Genomic DNA, 19,843 nt, shown 5'->3' with positions numbered 1-19,843 from the left:
GAAGAATATTGGAAAACAAGTGAAATATGGATTAGCTAGGTGATATTATTATACTATGTTAAAAATTGGTGCATTGGGAATTGAGCCATAGTCTCAGGATTTGTGCCAATTAGTGAATTATGTGAAAATATGCTATGATTATGAATTTAGTTGGATGATTTGAAATTTTTTTGTGCCAACGGTAGAATATTTTATGAAATATTCTTTATGAATTATGAAATTATGCAATATGAGAAATTAAGTTTGGTCATGTATTTAATATGTGATTTATGGATATAAAATTATGATGGAATATTTAGTATGAAAAAGTATAATTTTTATAATAAAATTTATGAAAGAGAAAATTTTTCGGATTGTAATAAAATATTCTAATGTAATTATAAGACCGGGTGCTTTATTTATGAACACTGATATATATGAATTATGAAATGAATTAAGCATAATAAATATTTTATTGTCCTTAGTATACTTGGTTGAGTTCGTAGTTGTACAGAAGTATGACATGTCATAGCAATACAGTACTGTCTATCCGTGATACGCAGTGTCTTATAAGGGCTAACGTACCCCATTTTACAAGAGCTAATGAACTTTATTTTTATAGCGGCTAACGAACCCCATTTTCTGGATATGTCGATTTGATTCCGACCGACGGGTTGTATGATGTTGTATGGCTTACGAGTTATATGTTTATTATGGGATTATCTGTCTGTTATTTGATTTTTCTAGATATGCTAAAGGCCTCATTAAAAATATAGTTTTCATAAATTATATAATGATATGATTTGTATGGTTTTGTACCATTAATGATGATACTTGATTACCAGATTTTATATTATGTGCTGAATTTAAATATTTTACTATATGACTGAATTATACTATAATGTTAACTATTGCTTTGGCTATGATTAAATGAACTTGATTTATAAATTTGTTTGGGATTTGTGAAATGTGATGAATATTGGTTGTGAATGTTGAAATTGTGATGGGAAAATGATTTGAAAATGTAGTTGAGGTTGTGGATCTACTACAAAAGTGTTCTTAAAGTGTTTTGTATTGTTGGGATAACGAATATATAGAGAAAATTCTTGCAGTTTTTCTATAAGATTTCCCCGAAAATTTTTCAAAGTCATTTTTTCAAAATTAAAATAAACGTTTTAAATGGTTAAGTTTTAAGTATGTGTTAGTTTAATACTTCAGTGTTATACCTAATGTGGCTTCTAAGCTCCTATTTTACGAAACCAAATTTTAGGGTCAAAGTCAGGGATCAAAGTATAATTTTCTAAGGACCAAAGTGTAATTTTATAGATCAAAATAAAATTTATGGGGACCAAATTGTAACATCCATACTCGAACTATGCATGAATTACCATATTCATGGATAGTTTGTGTAAATGATGCTGCATACGGTGCTGGAAGTATAATGCATGTTTTGCAAGAAAATTTTCTCTTTACATGGTAACATTAACCACACAAAATTCTAAATCTTAAAATTTTATGGAAAAACTGCAAGAGTTTTCCCTATTTATTCGATATTTCAATTTTCTAAAACCTGTTATAAACACTTTTATAAGGATTATAATCTCAACCCCACTTACTACTTCAATCATACAACGTAAGCAATTCATAACATATCATATTTCACTAAAATATCATCATATTATTCTTCAGATAATAATGCTAGCTCAAATACTAGCTAAGGAAAGTCTTTATACATATAAAGTTTATAATATTATAATTAACTTTTGTTACATGCCCATAATGACCATTACATGCCATATATAAGTTTATACTATAAATTCATGAGTCTTAGTATATGCCTATAAAAGTTGTTTTATTCTATGGAAAGCAATTAGAATCTCTACCCAAAAAGCTATAGCAACTCTAATTATCTATACAGATCAAAACTCCTTTTCGATTCAACAGCTACTCTCTAACCTACGCGTTGAGTTTAGCAATGATTGCTTAGTGTGTGCACACATTTTCGCACAAGCATAAACAAGCATGGTTCCAACATATCATACAGCTGTGTAATTAGAGTAGGATCATATAATCATTTGTTTGAAGAACTAATTATGTACTCATCATCAAAGAGATATCATAATACCATTATCATTTCCACTTTCACTAATGGGTTGTTTGGATAGAGATAAAATGTAGGAAGGATATAAAATAGAGGGTGAAAATGCCTTGAAATTTTCAAAATCCCTTGTTTGGTCAAGGTGAAAATATTAAGGAGGGTGAAAAATAAATTCTCTAGCCTAATTTTCATTCCATTCTGGGACTTTACACCCATATTTTACTTTCACTCTTATTTTACTCCCTCCCTCTTTCCAAATATAGCATAAGATTCAATCAACATTATTAAATATACATAATTTATATCCATTCATGTTTCATAGCTAACGCATTATGTTTACATGATAATAAGTCTATTATAAAGCTATGATCATAAATGTCATCATTATTACACATTATATTACATGTCATCATTACAACACACTATCATACATATCATCATTTTTATACATTATCATACATATCATTATTTATTATACATTATCATACATATCATTGTTACTAAATATTGTAGACATAAGAGGATATAAACATGATTCTTAATTCATTCAAATAAGTAAATTTAAGTATATCTCATATTATTATTCATTTAGGCCGCATTTAGATATTTGGCCCATATAAACACTAGTTGGTTTGAAAGCCATATAAGGGAATTATATTGTAAGGTACGAATTACCAAAAATTGTGGGCTTAAAAGATATAATTGTGACCGTAGGGGGCTCGTTAGCCGAAATACTGTAGTGCACCAAGCATTAGGATATCTCAAAATCTATATGGTAACAGTATATGACATGTCATACCCCTTATTCTGCGGTGCTTCTCATTAAGCTTTATAAGGTCCATGTTTTACTGTTAATAATTCATATATTTTCTTCATATGTAGTGATGTAGTCATAGGATATACAATCCTTCTCACATGCTTTATAGGCATTTCAAGAGTTCACATAATCATCATTACACAATGATCAAGTAGCATACATGAAAGATTCACTATAAGTAGGCACTTACCTTGCATAGCCATACAATGCCTTATTTGTCCATTACATGGATTTATCATAGAGCAAGCAATTAAGCATGAATATTCAAGATACACAATATATTTTTCATCCACCATTATGATATTTTAATTCATTTATCTAACTATGACAAATCCATTCCTTACCATGCCTTTTTCCATTCTCATGTGCATTCTCATATCATACATCAAATAACACATCATTCTTTAGTATTTAAAATCATGTATTGATTCATAAATGATTCACTTCATTCATCATAGGCATTCACACACCTTTATGCTTGCAAAAATCCTAAGCATGCTTACCTAGTTCATGTCATCATAAGGGTTTCTTCATTAATATGCATATTTGTTTTTATAACTCGATGAATATTGAGGTTTTCATAAGAGGTTTTAGGCTCATTTAGAAGTGGTTGCAAAGAGAATTACATCATAGATATGTTAGGTATACATCTTAGGTGGTTAGGCATCATTTGGAGGTTAAGAACACAAAATTGCATAGTGAGGGTCAGCAGGAAACACGGCCTGGACGTGTCATATGACATGGCCACATCACTTTGTACATTTAGAACACCAAACTCAGCAGGAAACATGGCCAGCCGTGTTGGGCAACATGGTTATGTTTCCTAGGTTTTCCAGATACGAGATATTTCCCTCTTTAAGCATTCAAACATACCCATCAAACCTTTTCAAAGAATCATCCATAGATACTTAAAATGACTTATATACATATTTAATAGGAGTAGAAACACTCAAGAAACATTAAATAATTGAATCAAAATATCAATCATAAGTCCTTTAATCAACATTGATAAAATCAACTTGAAATTGGGTTTTGAAACTCAAATGCATTTTTCATCCATTTAACATGCTGGAATTTTAAATTTATATCAAGCATATACATTTAATTCGTGGAACGTATTGTAGAGATAGGGGTGGCCAAATTACGGTTCGGGGAACTGAAACCGTCAGTTCGAACCGGTCCCGAACCGTAATCGGAACCGGGCCGAACCGGAACCGGAATCGGAGATTTTTGGTTCGGTTCCGGTTCTAAATTTTCTGAAACCAGAACTGGCGGTTCCAGAAAACCGGTCGAAACCAATTGGAACCACAGATTCTCCGGTCGGTTCGGACCGCCGGTTCGAACCGGCGATTCTAGCCGTTATAAACTGTCAGACCAGTTTTTTTTTTTTTTTTTTTCTTAGTGAAGGAAATTTCTTGGAGTTTGGATGCTCTGTAAAACTTTTTGGAAAGGATCATTTGTCTTGTAGTGCAGACAACCAACAGAGGGATGGGTTGCTTTTATTAAAAAACGATTTTCTTAATTTGATTAATTGATAATGATAGCAAATATATGTTTTCTAATAAATAATAGAAAAATATTCTTTTTTATAAATTAAAAATATTTAAAAAAGATGAGAATAATTTCTTCGATCTTATAAATTTGTTCTCGTTGAGGATTAAAATTCGAGATTTTCAAGTTTTCACATTTCTTTTTGTTGAAAAACAAATTAAAGAAGTCAAATGTATATAATCCGCTGGGAGGAAGCAGAATTAAAGAGGAGTTTGCATCCCTTTAAATTCTAAAATCTTTTAAAATGTACTTTATAAATAATTTTTTTATTTGATCTTTTAAAATTGTTTTAAAAAAATATTTAACCCTCCAAATTTTAGAGTTGGTTCTACCCTGCCTATGACAAAAGAAAAACTAAAACACATCGGGTGAGCTCATATATTATAAGATGTATTTTCCAATAAAAAACTGGAATTGTAAGCTGTATGCTCCAAGTTCTTGTTATAATGTTATAGTGATGAGATTAAGGTTTTAATTAATATTTAAACATGGGACAGGATTTTCAGACCCCCTTTTTTTTTTTTTTAATTATGTTCAAACTTTTTTAAACAAAAAATAAATTCAGTTGAAAAATTTTTTTTAAAAAAATAATTATGTTCAAGTCTTTAAAAAAATAAATTTAATTGAAGTATTTTTAATTTTGTAGGTGTATTTTTTAATTTTTTATGTTCAAATATATTTTTTTAAACCGGTCTTTAAAATTTAAAATTTAAAATTATGCGATTCGCCGGAAAACTGATCGGAACCGTCGATTTTGTCACCAGAACCTGAAGGTTCCAAACCGGAACCAGAACCGGACCTTTTCGGTTCGATTCCGGTTCCAATTTTTCTAGAACCGGAACCGCCGGTTTCGGAACCGTGGCCACCCCTATGTAGAGACATCCTAAAACAAGAATACCATCAAGCAAATAGTAAGAATTAATAATTATGGAGGTTAGAATTTCAACCTCAAAACTTCACCTCTTCAATAATTAAAACCCCAAATTACTTCATCACCTCTTTTCCCTTCTCTATTCTTGATCCCTCTCCTTATTCTTCCATGGAAACAAATGAAGAAAATCCATAAGAAGAATAAGAACTCACTCAAGGTGAAGAGAATGCATGAACTCTCTCTCACTAAAAGAAATCTCTACCATACTTACCTCTTAAGTCATTTAGTAATCCCATTTCCAAGCTTCAATCTTTTATTAATATGACAAAAGTAACTTCTTTAATCTTTGAGATGTCACGCCCGACTCTAATCACCAGAGGAATTGTCCGCTTTGGCCACGGGGTTATGCCCCGGCCTAATCCGGCCAACACAAACACCCGCCCTCACGGTTTTGTCCCGCAGGTGAAATGGGAAACTTCCCAGGAGGTCACCCATCCTAGGATTTCCGTTAAGCGAGCACGCTTAACCCTAGAGTTCTTCCAACTCTCCAGCCATTCCACCAAAAGGCGCCTCTAATGATTAGTTTCCTCCTTTTCGATATATGATTCATTCATTCCTGTGTCCCGTATTCCACTACCCTAGCTAGCCTGCCATCCTAGGATCGCTTTGCCGGGTCGGGATGTCACAGGCCCACCAGCTTCCGCATGGTTCGTCCTCGAACCATACATCTACTGGAGGGGGTCCGGCTCTGATACCACAAAATGTAACACCCACCGGGCAATCCCGGAGAACCAGACGGCGGATGCCACAATCGGTGCCAGAGCATCGTCTTATGTCACTTATTAAAGCTAGATCACAAATTAGAAGTGGTTAGATTTTCATAAGGAGGCAAGTAATTAACATTTTGTTTTTTACCAAAAATAATATTTAAGGAAATTCCTACGAAAATTTCGCAAGAGTTTCCCGTAAATATTAACTTGCCACACAAAGAAAATATACACACTTCCAATTTTCTCCAAACCCCAAAACTCCAATTCAACACAACATGCCATAAGCACTTCTAAATATCCATCAATATACTTAGGTTCCATCACAATATTCTAAACACATTCTTTTCAAGGAATATATAATCATCGTACACCAAAAATATAATAAGATGTTATTTCCTTAAATAATAATAACTCTTAATGCATTATAAACTTCTTATATACAACCTCCACAACACAATATTTATATATATGCCAAAAATCACCATTTACAAAATATCCTACCCAAAATGTGATATCTACTCTGATGCTACTCCTCTGGTCTTGCAGAATAGCCTCCGCTCCTAACCTGCGCGTGATAAAAATCAACGCGCTCAGTGGAAGACTCAGTGGTGCTAAATAACCAACAATTAAAATACCAAGAATAGCCAAGGCAAGTCTCGCAAGCGCTTAAAATTACTCAAGTATATAAATACCGAAATTGCATTAATTTAATTAAAACACTTTGAAAGCAATAAGACGATTATAAATACAAATCTGTCTTCCTTCTTTTATAGCAAAAATAAATTTCATTCTTTAGTTAAGGCTCGTACTCATGCAGAATGAACATAAGCAACTCTAGGGTTAAGCGTGCTCGCTTAACGGAAATCCTAGGATGGGTGACCTCCTGAGATGTTTCCCATTTCACTTGCGGGATAAAACCGTGAGGGCGGGTGTTTGTGTTGGCCGGATTAGGCCAGGGCACAACCCCGTGGCCAAAGCGGACAATTCCTCTAGTGATTAGAGTCGGGCATGACAGTTGGTATCAGAGCATAGGTTTAGACGATTCTAGGATATATGATTTGGTATGAGAGTTTATCTGATTTGGAGTAATGATATAAGGTTAAATACATGCCATATTAGTCTGTTTTGGGAATCTCTCTCTGATGCGAATCTACTGGTCTTTGTAGGTATTTAGTGATGTCTCAGCACCTGCCGGATGAGGAGGTGGACAGTTATTCCCCTCCAGAGGGTGCTATGTTAGAGGGTGGTACGCCAGCCGGTGGCGTCGCTAGTGGCATTCTGGGTTCCGATGCAGAGCGTGCCTCGACTGTACGGCAGGCTACTACGGGGCCTAATCAGGGTGATTTGGTACAGCAGTTAGTAGCTGCATTGAGGCAGGCTGCGGGAGTTGTTCCCCAGGCTCCAGTCTCACCAGCCCCTGTTCCAGTCCATTCCCTGGTAGAAAGACTGAGGAAGTATCATGTTGAGGATTTCATGGGTCGGAGAGATGATGATCCTTTTACAGCAGAATTCTGGCGTCGAGCTATAGAGAGGGTCTTGGACCAGCTGCAGTGTACTCCTCCAGATAGATTGATCTGTGTTGTTTCCTTGCTGAAGGAAGAGGCTTACCTATGGTGGGAGTCTATGGTTAAGACAGCGACAGCCGAGGATATTACTTGGGATTTCTTTCTCTCTGAGTTTCGGGAGAAGTATGTGGGGGAGCTATACACGGATCAAAGGATAGCAGAGTTTCTTGAGCTTAGACGGGGACAGATGACTGTCTCCGAGTATGAGCGGGAGTTTCTGCGGTTGAGTAGGTATGCTTCGACGTTGGTCCCTACTGAGGCAGATAGGTGTAAGTGGTTCCGGAAGGGGTTACTGGATGAGTATAGGATGCACTTGACATCCTAGCCCCACACCACATTAGCTAGTTTGGTGAAGGCTGCTTCAGAGCTTGAGATTATTCAGAATGAGAGACAGGCCAGAGGTTATAGGACCCAGCAGAGCAGTCAGTATAAGAGATTTCAGAGTGCTACGTCTGGACAGACTTCAGGGATCCATTCTAGTAGCAAGAGATTTAGAGGCGGACCGCAGATGGGGGTCAGACCAGGCCAGACAGTTGGTCGGGGTATATTTACGAGATCAGCTCCTCCGGCTACATCTGTTGCTAGTGGCGGGGGTGCTGCATGGCCAGGTCTGCCAATTTGCCTTTAGTGTGGCAGGAGACATGTTGGGTTGTGCTGGGGCACTACGAGAGCTTGCTTTAGATGTGGATCCACTGAGCATATGATCAGGGATTGTCCTATGACCGTGACTCGTCCAGCTCACCAGGTTGGGAGGCCAGCTCCCTATGTTCAGAGAGGCAGAGGTAGAGGCCGTAGTGAGGGATATGGTACTAGGAGTGAGAGACCAGTTTCTGAGACTGTGGAGAGACCAGAGGCTAGAGCACAGGCGAGGGCTTATGCCATCAGGACCAAGGAGCAACGGGATGCGCCGGACGTCATTGCAAGTACCTTCTCTATCTTTGACACTTTTGTACTTGCTTTGATTGATCCGGGCTCCACACATTCATACATATGCATACATGTGGGTAGACTGGGTAGTATGCATGCTGATACATTAGAGAACAGAGTTGAGGTTACTAGCCCTTTGGGTCAGAGTGTAGTAGTTGATCGGGTGTATAGAGATTGCCCTGTAGTCATTCATGAGTATGTATTTTCGGGTGATTGATAGAGTTGCCTTTTCGGGAGTACGATGTGATATTGGGTATGGATTGGCTGTCTAGACATGGAGTCATTGTTGATTGTAGACGTAAGAGGATTACGCTTCAGACTCTGTCTGAAGAGGAGATTGTAGTTGTGGGGGAGAGGATGGATTACCTCTCTAATGTTATTTCAGTTAGTACCGCTAGGAGAATGATACAGCATGGCTGTGAGGCGTTCTTGGCCTGTGTACTTGAGCCTGAGTGGAGATCTCCTAGTGTCCATAAGATTTCGACGGTGTGTGACTTTCCAGATGTATTTCCTGAGGATTTGTCTGGTTTGCCTCCTGCGAGAGAGGTTGAGTTTAGTATCGAGGTTGTGCCGGGCACTGCATCGATATCCATTACTCTATACCGGATGGCTCCTACTGAGTTAAGAGAGTTGAAGATTCAGAATCAGGAGTTGCTCGGTAAGGGTTTCATTAGACCTAGTGTATCTCCTTGGGGCGCTCCAGTATTATTTGTAAAGAAGAAGGATGGTACTTTGAGATTGTGCATTGATTATAGGCAGCTTAATAAGGTGAAACTGAAGAATCGTTATCCATTACCTCGAATAGACGATTTGTTTGATCAGTTGAGAGGGGCCACTGTGTTTTCAAAGATTGATTTGAGATCAGGATATCATCAGTTGAGAGTTAGAGAGTCAGAGGTCCCTAAGACTGCTTTCAGGACTCGATGTCACACCTTACCTTACTGTAAGACATGGCATGTCGCCCGTAATATACTTAATAAGCACTTAAGTCTTATAAATGCTTACTAAGTATACTATAAGGGACTTAATACTGTTGATTCTTTCAAATTATATCTTGTAGAAAAGTAGATTTAATTATTAAATGTAAAACTCCTTTTGGTTCTTTCATCTGTTATAAAGAAATGTCTCTTTTTTTTTCGTAATTTACTAAACATATGAAACATAACTTCCATTAAGCTCAATATGATTTCTTAAACATCAATTGTATTAGCAAAAACATAAAACGGTTCCATAACCCATAAGCCCATGGATGGTTTAATTACATACTGAAATCCTTTTCAAACCTTAGATACATAATAGAAATTCATACAATCATAATTTACATGTATCTGCTCAAATATACATAGATGTTCTGTTAATGTTTAATACATCATACATATTCCAAAAGAAGTCAAATATACAATAGCTACATCAGTAGCATACTATCTACATCAAACAAAAACGATCTTCTCCTAGTTCTTTTTCCTTGCCTTTTCCTGCGATTGCACAAAAGCAACTATCGCTAAGCATTTTGCTTAGTGGTGTACTATTATAAAATAAACACAAATTTATGAAATCAAATTCTTTATATGAAATAATGAATCATAAGTCATAAACCCACCATGTTAAAGGAAATAAGAAAACAAAACAATACCATTTAAATCATAAATTCATAATATAGTCTTTACAGCTTTTATAGAATCAATTCCGAGGGCCATCAGTGTCTAATGTGCACATCTAGACCTGCTATCTACAACCTCAATCTGTGATATGATTTCAACAGAAGAGGGAGCAATCTACAACCTCAACATGGAGGGAGAATTTCATATCAATCATATATCATCTAGTGATGATATCCATGTTCAATCGATCGTAATATCAACTTCAACAAATGAAGTGATATTCGGGGCAATAACCATGTCTATATCAGCTGTAAGACTTTCAAACCATTCCATTCATGTAATAATATTAAAATCACTGTGGGCAACATTTCATTTCGCAAACACTACTAAAATCATTCAGTCATGGCCACCCCTCATACTACAGTTATCAATTGGCCAACATCCTCCTCTTTCAAGGTATAAGAATCATAAAATTCATTTACATATGTCATTAGGTCGTATGCTTTCAAAATAAGCTTTGTTCTTTAAAAACATATGAAATCATTAATACTTTTTATATTTATGATTCATAAAGTAAATCCATTGAAAATATTTTGCAAAATCAATATTATTTTGTTTAAATAAAAGTAGGAAAGGCATAGTACACTAACCTGAGCTAGAAGGCTCCCCTAGCCTTTTTCCTCTAGCAACCACCCTCTCCTCAACTCCCTTACTCTTAGGAGCTGTAGCATGAGAGTAATACTCATATTAACTTCATACTACACAATATACACACATGCACTTCTATAGGAATGCAAATTAAGCATTAGAATGTAGTATCATGCTTTTTCTTTCCTTTTCACTATGCTTGTCCAAGTGTCATATGACCTTAGTGTAAGCATGAAACACTTCATATCCAACACTTAATCACATCCTAGAAACATACTACTAACAATTAAAACAATAGAAGTCAATGGCATGCTAAATTCATTCAATGTTTATGAAATGCAGAATTTCAACATATGAGCAGCTTGCATTCCGTTGGCTATATCTTAATTTCCTCATATTCATTTGACCTGAAATTTTTACAGCATGTTCCCAACGTCTTAGAGTACTTCCCTGTAAAATTTAATAATTTTTAAAGCTCATTTGCATTTTCAAATGACATAATTAGAGAATCTGAATTCCAGTTTTTCTCATGCTGAGTAGCCTGCATTGATTTAATTATAACTCCATTTCCTTTTATCCAATGGCCTTTCCCTTTTAACACGACCTACCCAACATCTCAGTATATCTCCATATAAAATTTCATGAATTTTGAAGTTCATTTGCTTAGTCAAACAGGTCAATTATAGAAGCTGAAGTTCAGACAGCCCAACTGTAACAGGTCCAGCAATGATATGTTTGCTTAAGCATTCTCAACTCAATTCCAGCACAAATTCATGCAATTCAACTCTTCTATTACTTAAATAACATCATAATATAAGATATATCAGAATCCCTAGGTCATGGCATATCAAATACAAACTCAAAATCATCCCTCTTGGCGAATTATGCAAATTAGACTTTGAATTCATGCATAACTAGTTTCACTCATCTTAAATCACCTTAAACTCAAGTCTAATCACTTCATCTTCACCAAATCAGAATGAATAAGCAAGCACCTCACTTCAAAGTTCATGGAATTCAAAAATTAATCCATAGAAAAGAAGGAGGAAGTGAAGATAACTAACCTTTTCTTAAGAATTACTTGAAAATTCCTTGATTTTCACCTCCTTTTTGCTTGATTTGTACTCAAAACTCTCCTCCTCTCTTCTTGAACGAATTGGGCTGTAAAAATGGGTGGAAAATGGCATGGTTATCTCCACCTCTTCATAATAATATATACTAAACATTATTAAAAATTCCTTCCATGTCCTTTAAATGAAAATTGCACTATAATCCTCCTTTTTGTTTTCCCTTCATCCTTTGGCACTCTAATCTTTTTAATCACTTCACTTTAGTCTTAGTAAGTATCAACTAAGTGTATTTAATATTCTAAACCCCACTTAAGAAAGGTCATACTGAACTTACCGTTTTTCGGGCTTTTCGGGTAAAATCGTGCTTTACCAAGAAGTCATTCCTCTTTAACTCATTTTTGATTTCCTTTAATCTTTCAAATTGATTTGTAATCACATTAATTACTATTTAATTAATATTCACATCCTCAATATATAGTGTTTTCCATTATTCTAAGTTTTCCTTTCATTCGGATAACCGAATTCATCGAAAAAGCTAGAATAGCAGGAACTACAAAGTTGAGGATATTACAACTCTTCCCTCCTTAAAGAAATTTCGTCTCAAAATTTTACCTGTTATAAATCTCTGAATAATTGTGGATGTTGCCTTCTCATATCTTCTTCACGTTCCCAAGTAGCCTCTTCTCTGGAGTGGCTTCTCCATAACACCTTAACTAAGGGAATCTGTTTATTCCGAAGTTGCTTAACTTCCTTAGCTATGATAGCCACTGGTTCTTCATCATATGTGAAGTCTCGATTAACTTCAATTGATTCTAAAGGCAATATATGTGAAGGGTCCGATCTATATCTCTGAAGCATAGAAACATGGAAAACATTATGAATCTTATCGAGTTCTGGTGGTAAGGCTAACCTATATGCCAATGGACCAATCCTCTCAAGTATTTCATAAGGTCCTATGAAGCGAGGACTCAATTTTCCCTTTCTACCAAATCTCATAACACGCTTCCAAGGGGAAACCTTAAGGAATACTTTATCACCCACATTATACTCTATATCTCTTCTCTTTAGATCCACATATGACTTTTGTCTATCTGCAGCTGCTTTCAATCTTTCTTTAATTAGTTTGATCTTTTCTTCTGCTTGTTGAATAATTTCAGGACCTAGCAATTGCCTTTCACCAACTTCATCCCAACATAGGGGTGTCCTACATTTTCTACCATATAAAGCTTCATATGGAGGCATTCCGATACTGGTCTGGTAACTGTTATTATAAGCAAATTCCATCAAAGGCAAATATTTATCCCAGCTACCTTCAAACTCAAGAACAAAAGCTCGAAGCATATCCTCCAATATTTGAATAATCCTCTCGGATTGACCATCTATCTGAGGATGGAATGCAGTACTAAAATTCAATCTAGTGCCCAGGGCTTTCTATAAGCTAACCCAAAATCTAGATGTGAATCTTGGATCTCTATCAGAAACAATAGATACTGGCACTCCATGTAGCTTAATTATTTCACCAATATATATTTCTGCCAATTTCTCTAAACTATAGTCTGATCTTACAGGTAGGAAATGAGCACTCTTCGTCAATCTATCCATAATAACCCAAACTGCATCATGTTTCCTCTGAGTCAGTGGAAGTCCCATTAGAAAATCCATAGTCACTCTTTCCCATTTCCATTCTGGAATTTGAAGTGGATGATGTAACCCTGCTGGTACTTGATGTTCTGCCTTGACTTGTTGACAAGTTAGACATTTAGATACAAATTCAGCAATATCTTTCTTCATACCAGTCCACCAATAGTTCCTCTTCAAATCCCTATACATCTTGGTCCCGCCTGGATGCATAGCAAATGGAGAATCATGTGCTTCCTTCAAGATGAGATGTCTCAAAACCAAATCTGAAGGAACATATAACCGGTCCCGAAATCGTAATAACCCATCTCTACTGACAGAAAATTCTGGTCGTTTACCATCTTGTGTCTCTGAAAGAATCTTTTGATATTCATCATCAGTCAATATTGCAGCTCTAATCTGATCAACCAGTAGAGGCTTAACCTGAAGATTAACTAACACCCAATTGTCAGAAATCGTCTTAAACTTCGCATTAATAGACCGTAGATCATGGACTAGAGATAACTCTGTAGTTCTCAGGCTAGCAATAGTCTTACGGCTCAGTGCATCTGCTACCACATTAGCTTTCCCTGGCTGATAATCGATAATACAGTCATAATCTTTTATCAACTCGAGCCATCTTTTCTGTCTCAAATTCAACTCCCTTTGAGTACCCAGATACTTCAAACTTTTATGATCAGTGAAGATATAGCATTTCTCACCATAAAGATAATGTCTCCATATTTTCAATGCAAATACAATGGCTGCAAGTTCCAAATCATGTGTAGGATAATTCCTCTCATGTGGTTTAAGTTGGCATGATGCATAAGCAATAACATTTCTATCCTGCATCAACACACAACCTAATCCATTATGAGAAGCATCACTATAAACAGTAAACTCTGTACCTGGAGTAGGTAAAGTCAAAACTGGAGCTTCAGTCAAACTCTTCTTCAGCTTATCAAAGCTCTCCTGACATTTATCTGTCCATTCAAATCTAACGTTTTTTTGCAATAGTTTAGTTAAGGGCAAAGCAATGATAGAAAATCCCTTAACAAACCTGCGATAATAGCCAGCCAAACCCAAGAAACTACGAATCTCGAAAACATTCTTTGGTGGCTTCCAACTGGAAATAGCCTCAATCTTACCAGGATCCACTGCAATACCCTCTGCAGATACAATATGACCAAGAAAAGCAACTTGTGCTAACCAGAATTCACATTTAGAAAACTTAGCATAAAGTTGTTTTTCTCGAAGAGTTTGAAAAATAATTCGTAGATGCTTATCATGCTCTTCTATATCTTTGGAATATATCAGAATGTCATCAATAAAAACCACAACAAACTGGTCAAGGTAAGATCTGAAGATCGTGTTCATCAAAGCCATGAATGCTGCTGGAGCATTAGTTAATCTGAATGGCATAACTAGAAACTCATAATGGCCATAGCGAGTCCTGAATGCCGTCTTAGGAATACTCTGCTCTTTAACTCTGAGTTGATGATACCCCGATCTCAAATCTATCTTAGAGAATACAGAAGCACCCTTAAGATGATCAAAGAGATCACCAATCCTTGGCAAAGGATACTTATTCTTGACTGTGACCTTATTCAACTGCGGTAATCGATGCACAACCGTAAACTGCCATCTTTCTTCTTTACAAATAGCACTGGAGCTCCCCATGGTGACACACTAGGACGAATAAACCCTTTATCAAGCAACTCCTATAATTGGGCTTTCAATTCTTTTAATTCAGCAGGAGCCATCCTGTAAGGAGTAATGGAGATCGGTTGAGTCCCTGTCATAACCTCAATCTCAAATTCAACTTCCCTTTCTGGAGGCAATCTTGGTAACTCTTCTGGAAAAACATCTGGAAAGTCACACACAGTAGGAATGTCTTTAAGATTAGGAGTACCTACCCTTGTGTCAATAATGTGAGCTAGGTATGCCTCACACCCATGACGGATCAATTTCTGAGCTAAAGCTGCAGTGATCACAGATGAAGGAAGCATATGTCTCTCGCCCTGTATCACCACATCTACATATTCTAGCAGTTTAAATATAATCTTCTTAAGATCACAATCAACCACTGCCTGATATTTTCTTAACCAATCCATACCCAAAATAACATCAAAATCTCTGAAGGGCATCTCAACTAAATTAGAAAGGAATACATGACCTTGGATCATGAGTGGGCAATCATGATATAATCTATTAACAATAACCTCCTGCCCTAAAGGACTCGATACAAGCACATCATAACCCAATCTCAAACAAGGAACAGATGCATAACAAGAAATCCCAGCACTAATATAAGAGTGAGATGATCCAGGATCAAACAAAACATAAACATCATGATTAAATAAAGAAAATATACCAGCCACTACATCAGCTGAATCGGCATCCTGCCTCTGCCTCATGGCATAAACTCTAGCTGGTCCACCAATAGGCTCTGGTTGATTCACTGTCCCCTGACTACTCAACACGCTACCTCTACCTCTGCCCCTACCTCTGCCTGCAGACTGAGAAGATCCATAACTAGCAGCTGGTCTTTGAATCGATCCCTCTGTGGCTGCATATGTCGTAGTCATTCTCGGTCTAGGGCAATCCCTCACAAAGTGTCCAACCTCGCCACAGTTAAAACATGCTCCTGTGGTCAACTTACACACTCCTCCATGATATCTACCACAATGAACACAACTACGAGTAACTGGAGGAGCTCGTGGAGGTGGCAATGGTGGTCTGAACTGCCTCTGGCTCTGTGGCCTCACACTGCTAGATCTAGGAGGAAATGGACCAAAGAATCTCCTCTTCTTGCTACTAGAGCTACTAGCCCCTGGGAAAGTCCTCCTGACACTCTTCTCCTTCTCTGTAGCCTTTTCTTGCTCAACCTTCTCCTGATTCAGAGCTTGTGATACCAATGTAGAAAAATTCTCATGTTCAAAGCCGATCACATGACTCTTAATACTGGGCTTCAATCCCTGTTCAAATCTCTTGCACCTGTCCCTGCCTGTAACTAACATACGCCTGAGTAAACTCCCTCTCATACTCAGCTACAGTCCTATGATCTTGTCTGAGCTGCAGAAACTCCTCTATCCTGGCATCCACATAGGTAGATGGAACATACTTTTTCTTGAACTCCCTCAGGAAGTCTACCCAAGTCAGAACTGGTGGCTGCACTTTGCTCCTAGGAACTGTCTTCCACCACTCATATGCATCTTCCTGAAGTAAAGAGATTGCATAATCGTACTTCTGACCATCATCACACTGGAGCTTTAAGAAAACCCTATCAATCCTCTCTAGCCACTGCTCAGCTACCATCGGGTCAGTGGTGCCTGAAAACTCTGTGGCCCCATACTTAACCAACTTATCATACTGTCTAACTGGTAGCTGCTGCTGCTGTAAGTTACCTGCCATTTGTCTCAATAACGCAGCCATCTGCTGGGCTATAGGGTCAGCAGCTGGTGCAACAGGGACATCAGAACCCTCGGGAGCATCACCAATCTCTTCTTGCCTCGCCTCAGACTGCTCCTCAGAAGGATTAAAATTATCTCCCTGACCAACACCCTCCATACTATCTATCGACAACAAAACGCTCTCTGTATACTATCACAGAAAAACATTCATCTATTAGAATATTGTATGATGTAGCTATCCAACAATTAACAGTCATGTCATATTTGAGCAGATTACATTTCACATTTACATTCATAAAACTATGATCCAATATGCAATGAAAACCACTCTGATACCAAAATAAACATGTCACACCTTACCTTACTGTAAGACATGGCATGTCGCCCGTAATATACTTAATAAGCACTTAAGTCTTATAAATGCTTACTAAGTATACTACAAGGGACTTAATACTGTTGATTCTTTCAAATTATATCTTGTAGAAAAGTAGATTTAATTATTAAATGTAAAACTCCTTTTGGTTCTTTCATCTATTATAAAGAAATGTCTCTTTTTTTTTCGTAATTTACTAAACATATGAAACATAACTTCCATTAAGCTCAATATGATTTCTTAAACATCAATTCTATTAGCAAAAACATAAAACGGTTCCATAACCCATAAGCCCATGGATGGTTTAATTACATACTGAAATCCTTTTCAAACCTTAGATACATAATAGAAATTCATACAATCATAATTTACATGTATCTGCTCAAATATACATAGATGTTCTGTTAATGTTTAATACATCATACATATTCCAAAAGAAGTCAAATATACAATAGCTACATCAGTAGCATACTATCTACATCAAACAAAAACGATCTTCTCCTAGTTCTTTTTCCTTGCCTTTTCCTGCGATTGCACAAAAGCAACTATCGCTAAGCATTTTGCTTAGTGGTGTACTATTATAAAATAAACACAAATTTATGAAATCAAATTCTTTATATGAAATAATGAATCATAAGTCATAAACCCACCATGTTAAAGGAAATAAGAAAACAAAACAATACCATTTAAATCATAAATTCATAATATAGTCTTTACAGCTTTTATAGAATCAATTCCGAGGGCCATCAGTGTCTAATGTGCACATCTAGACCTGCTATCTACAACCTCAATCTGTGATATGATTTCAACAGAAGAGGGAGCAATCTACAACCTCAACATGGAGGGAGAATTTCATATCAATCATATATCATCTAGTGATGATATCCATGTTCAATCGATCGTAATATCAACTTCAACAAATGAAGTGATATTCGGGGCAATAACCATGTCTATATCAGCTGTAAGACTTTCAAACCATTCCATTCATGTAATAATATTAAAATCACTGTGGGCAACATTTCATTTCGCAAACACTACTAAAATCATTCAGTCATGGCCACCCCTCATACTACAGTTATCAATTAGCCAACATCCTCCTCTTTCAAGGTATAAGAATCATAAAATTCATTTACATATGTCATTAGGTCGTATGCTTTCAAAATAAGCTTTGTTCTTTAAAAACATATGAAATCATTAATACTTTTTATATTTATGATTCATAAAGTAAATCCATTGAAAATATTTTGCAAAATCAATATCATTTTGTTTAAATAAAAGTAGGAAAGGCATAGTACACTAACCTGAGCTAGAAGGCTCCCCTAGCCTTTTTCCTCTAGCAATCACTCTCTGCTCAACTCCCTTACTCTTAGGAGCTGTAGCATGAGAGTAATACTCATATTAACTTCATACTACACAATATACACACATGCACTTCTATAGGAATGCAAATTAAGCATTAGAATGTAGTATCATGCTTTTTCTTTCCTTTTCACTATGCTTGTCCAAGTGTCATATGACCTTAGTGTAAGCATGAAACACTTCATATCCAACACTTAATCACATCCTAGAAACATACTACTAACAATTAAAACAATAGAAGTCAATGGCATGCTAAATTCATTCAATGTTTATGAAATGCAGAATTTCAACATATGAGCAGCTTGCATTCCGTTGGCTATATCTTAATTTCCTCATATTCATTTGACCTGAAATTTTTACAGCATGTTCCCAACGTCTTAGAGTACTTCCCTGTAAAATTTCATAATTTTTAAAGCTCATTTGCATTTTCAAATGACATAATTAGAGAATCTGAATTCCAGTTTTTCTCATGCTGAGTAGCCTGCATTGATTTAATTATAACTCCATTTCCTTTTATCCAATGGCCTTTCCCTTTTAACAAGACCTACCCAACATCTCTGTATATCTCCATATAAAATTTCATGAATTTTGAAGTTCATTTGCTTAGTCAAACAGGTCAATTATAGAAGCTGAAGTTCAGACAGCCCAACTGTAACAGGTCCAGCAATGATATGTTTGCTTAAGCATTCTCAACTCAATTCCAGCACAAATTCATGCAATTCAACTCTTCTATTACTTAAATAACATCATAATATAAGATATATCAGAATCCCTAGGTCATGGCATATCAAATACAAACTCAAAATCATCCCTCTTGGCGAATTATGCAAATTAGACTTTGAATTCATGCATAACTAGTTTCACTCATCTTAAATCACCTTAAACTCAAGTCTAATCACTTCATCTTCACCAAATCAGAATGAATAAGCAAGCACCTCACTTCAAAGTTCATGGAATTCAAAAATTAATCCATAGAAAAGAAGGAAGAAGTGAAGATAACTAACCTTTTCTTAAGAATTACTTGAAAATTCCTTGATTTTCACCTCCTTTTTGCTTGATTTGTACTCAAAACTCTCCTCCTCTCTTCTTGAACGAATTGGGCTGTAAAAATGGGTGGAAAATGGCATGGTTATCTCCACCTCTTCATAATAATATATACTAAACATTATTAAAAATTCCTTCCA

General features: G+C 36.1%; 1 protein-coding gene and 1 long non-coding RNA gene across 2 annotated transcripts; both read right to left on the bottom strand.

The window, feature by feature from the left end:
• Positions 1-9,831: 9,831 nt before the first annotated feature.
• LOC149496093 (uncharacterized) lies at positions 9,832-12,001 on the bottom strand. The gene is made up of 3 exons (XR_016320771.1): positions 11,892-12,001; positions 10,830-10,901; positions 9,832-10,053 (listed from the first exon to the last, which is right to left on the bottom strand). It is a non-coding gene; the product is annotated as an uncharacterized LOC149496093 (long non-coding RNA).
• A 3,234-nt stretch (positions 12,002-15,235) lies between these two features.
• Positions 15,236-17,084, bottom strand: LOC149496092 (uncharacterized). The gene is made up of 3 exons (XM_089720976.1): positions 16,512-17,084; positions 15,889-16,408; positions 15,236-15,744 (listed from the first exon to the last, which is right to left on the bottom strand). The coding sequence occupies exons 1-3, from the start codon at positions 17,082-17,084 to the stop codon at positions 15,236-15,238; spliced, it is 1,602 nt and encodes a 533-aa protein (XP_089577102.1).
• Positions 17,085-19,843: the final 2,759 nt, after the last annotated feature.

Source organism: Jatropha curcas, chromosome 5, assembly GCF_041381405.1.
Source record: "Jatropha curcas cultivar XTBG-Jc1 chromosome 5, XTBG_Jcur_1.0, whole genome shotgun sequence".
NCBI classification, from domain to species: domain Eukaryota; kingdom Viridiplantae; phylum Streptophyta; class Magnoliopsida; order Malpighiales; family Euphorbiaceae; genus Jatropha; species Jatropha curcas.
The sequence above is the reverse complement of the archived record's forward strand: the minus strand, read 5'-3'. Positions and strand labels throughout refer to the sequence as shown.

Coding starts and splice junctions, on each gene's coding strand:
- LOC149496092 (XM_089720976.1), bottom strand. CDS start 17,084: ATGGAGGGTGTTGGTCAGGGAGATAATTTTAATCCTTCTGAGGAGCAG. Junction 16,409..16,511: donor TTAGTTACAGGCAGGGACAG/GTGCAAGAGATT, acceptor GCTCTGAATCAG/GAGAAGGTTGAGCAAGAAAA. Junction 15,745..15,888: donor TTCAGCTGATGTAGTGGCTG/GTATATTTTCTT, acceptor CGAGTCCTTTAG/GGCAGGAGGTTATTGTTAAT.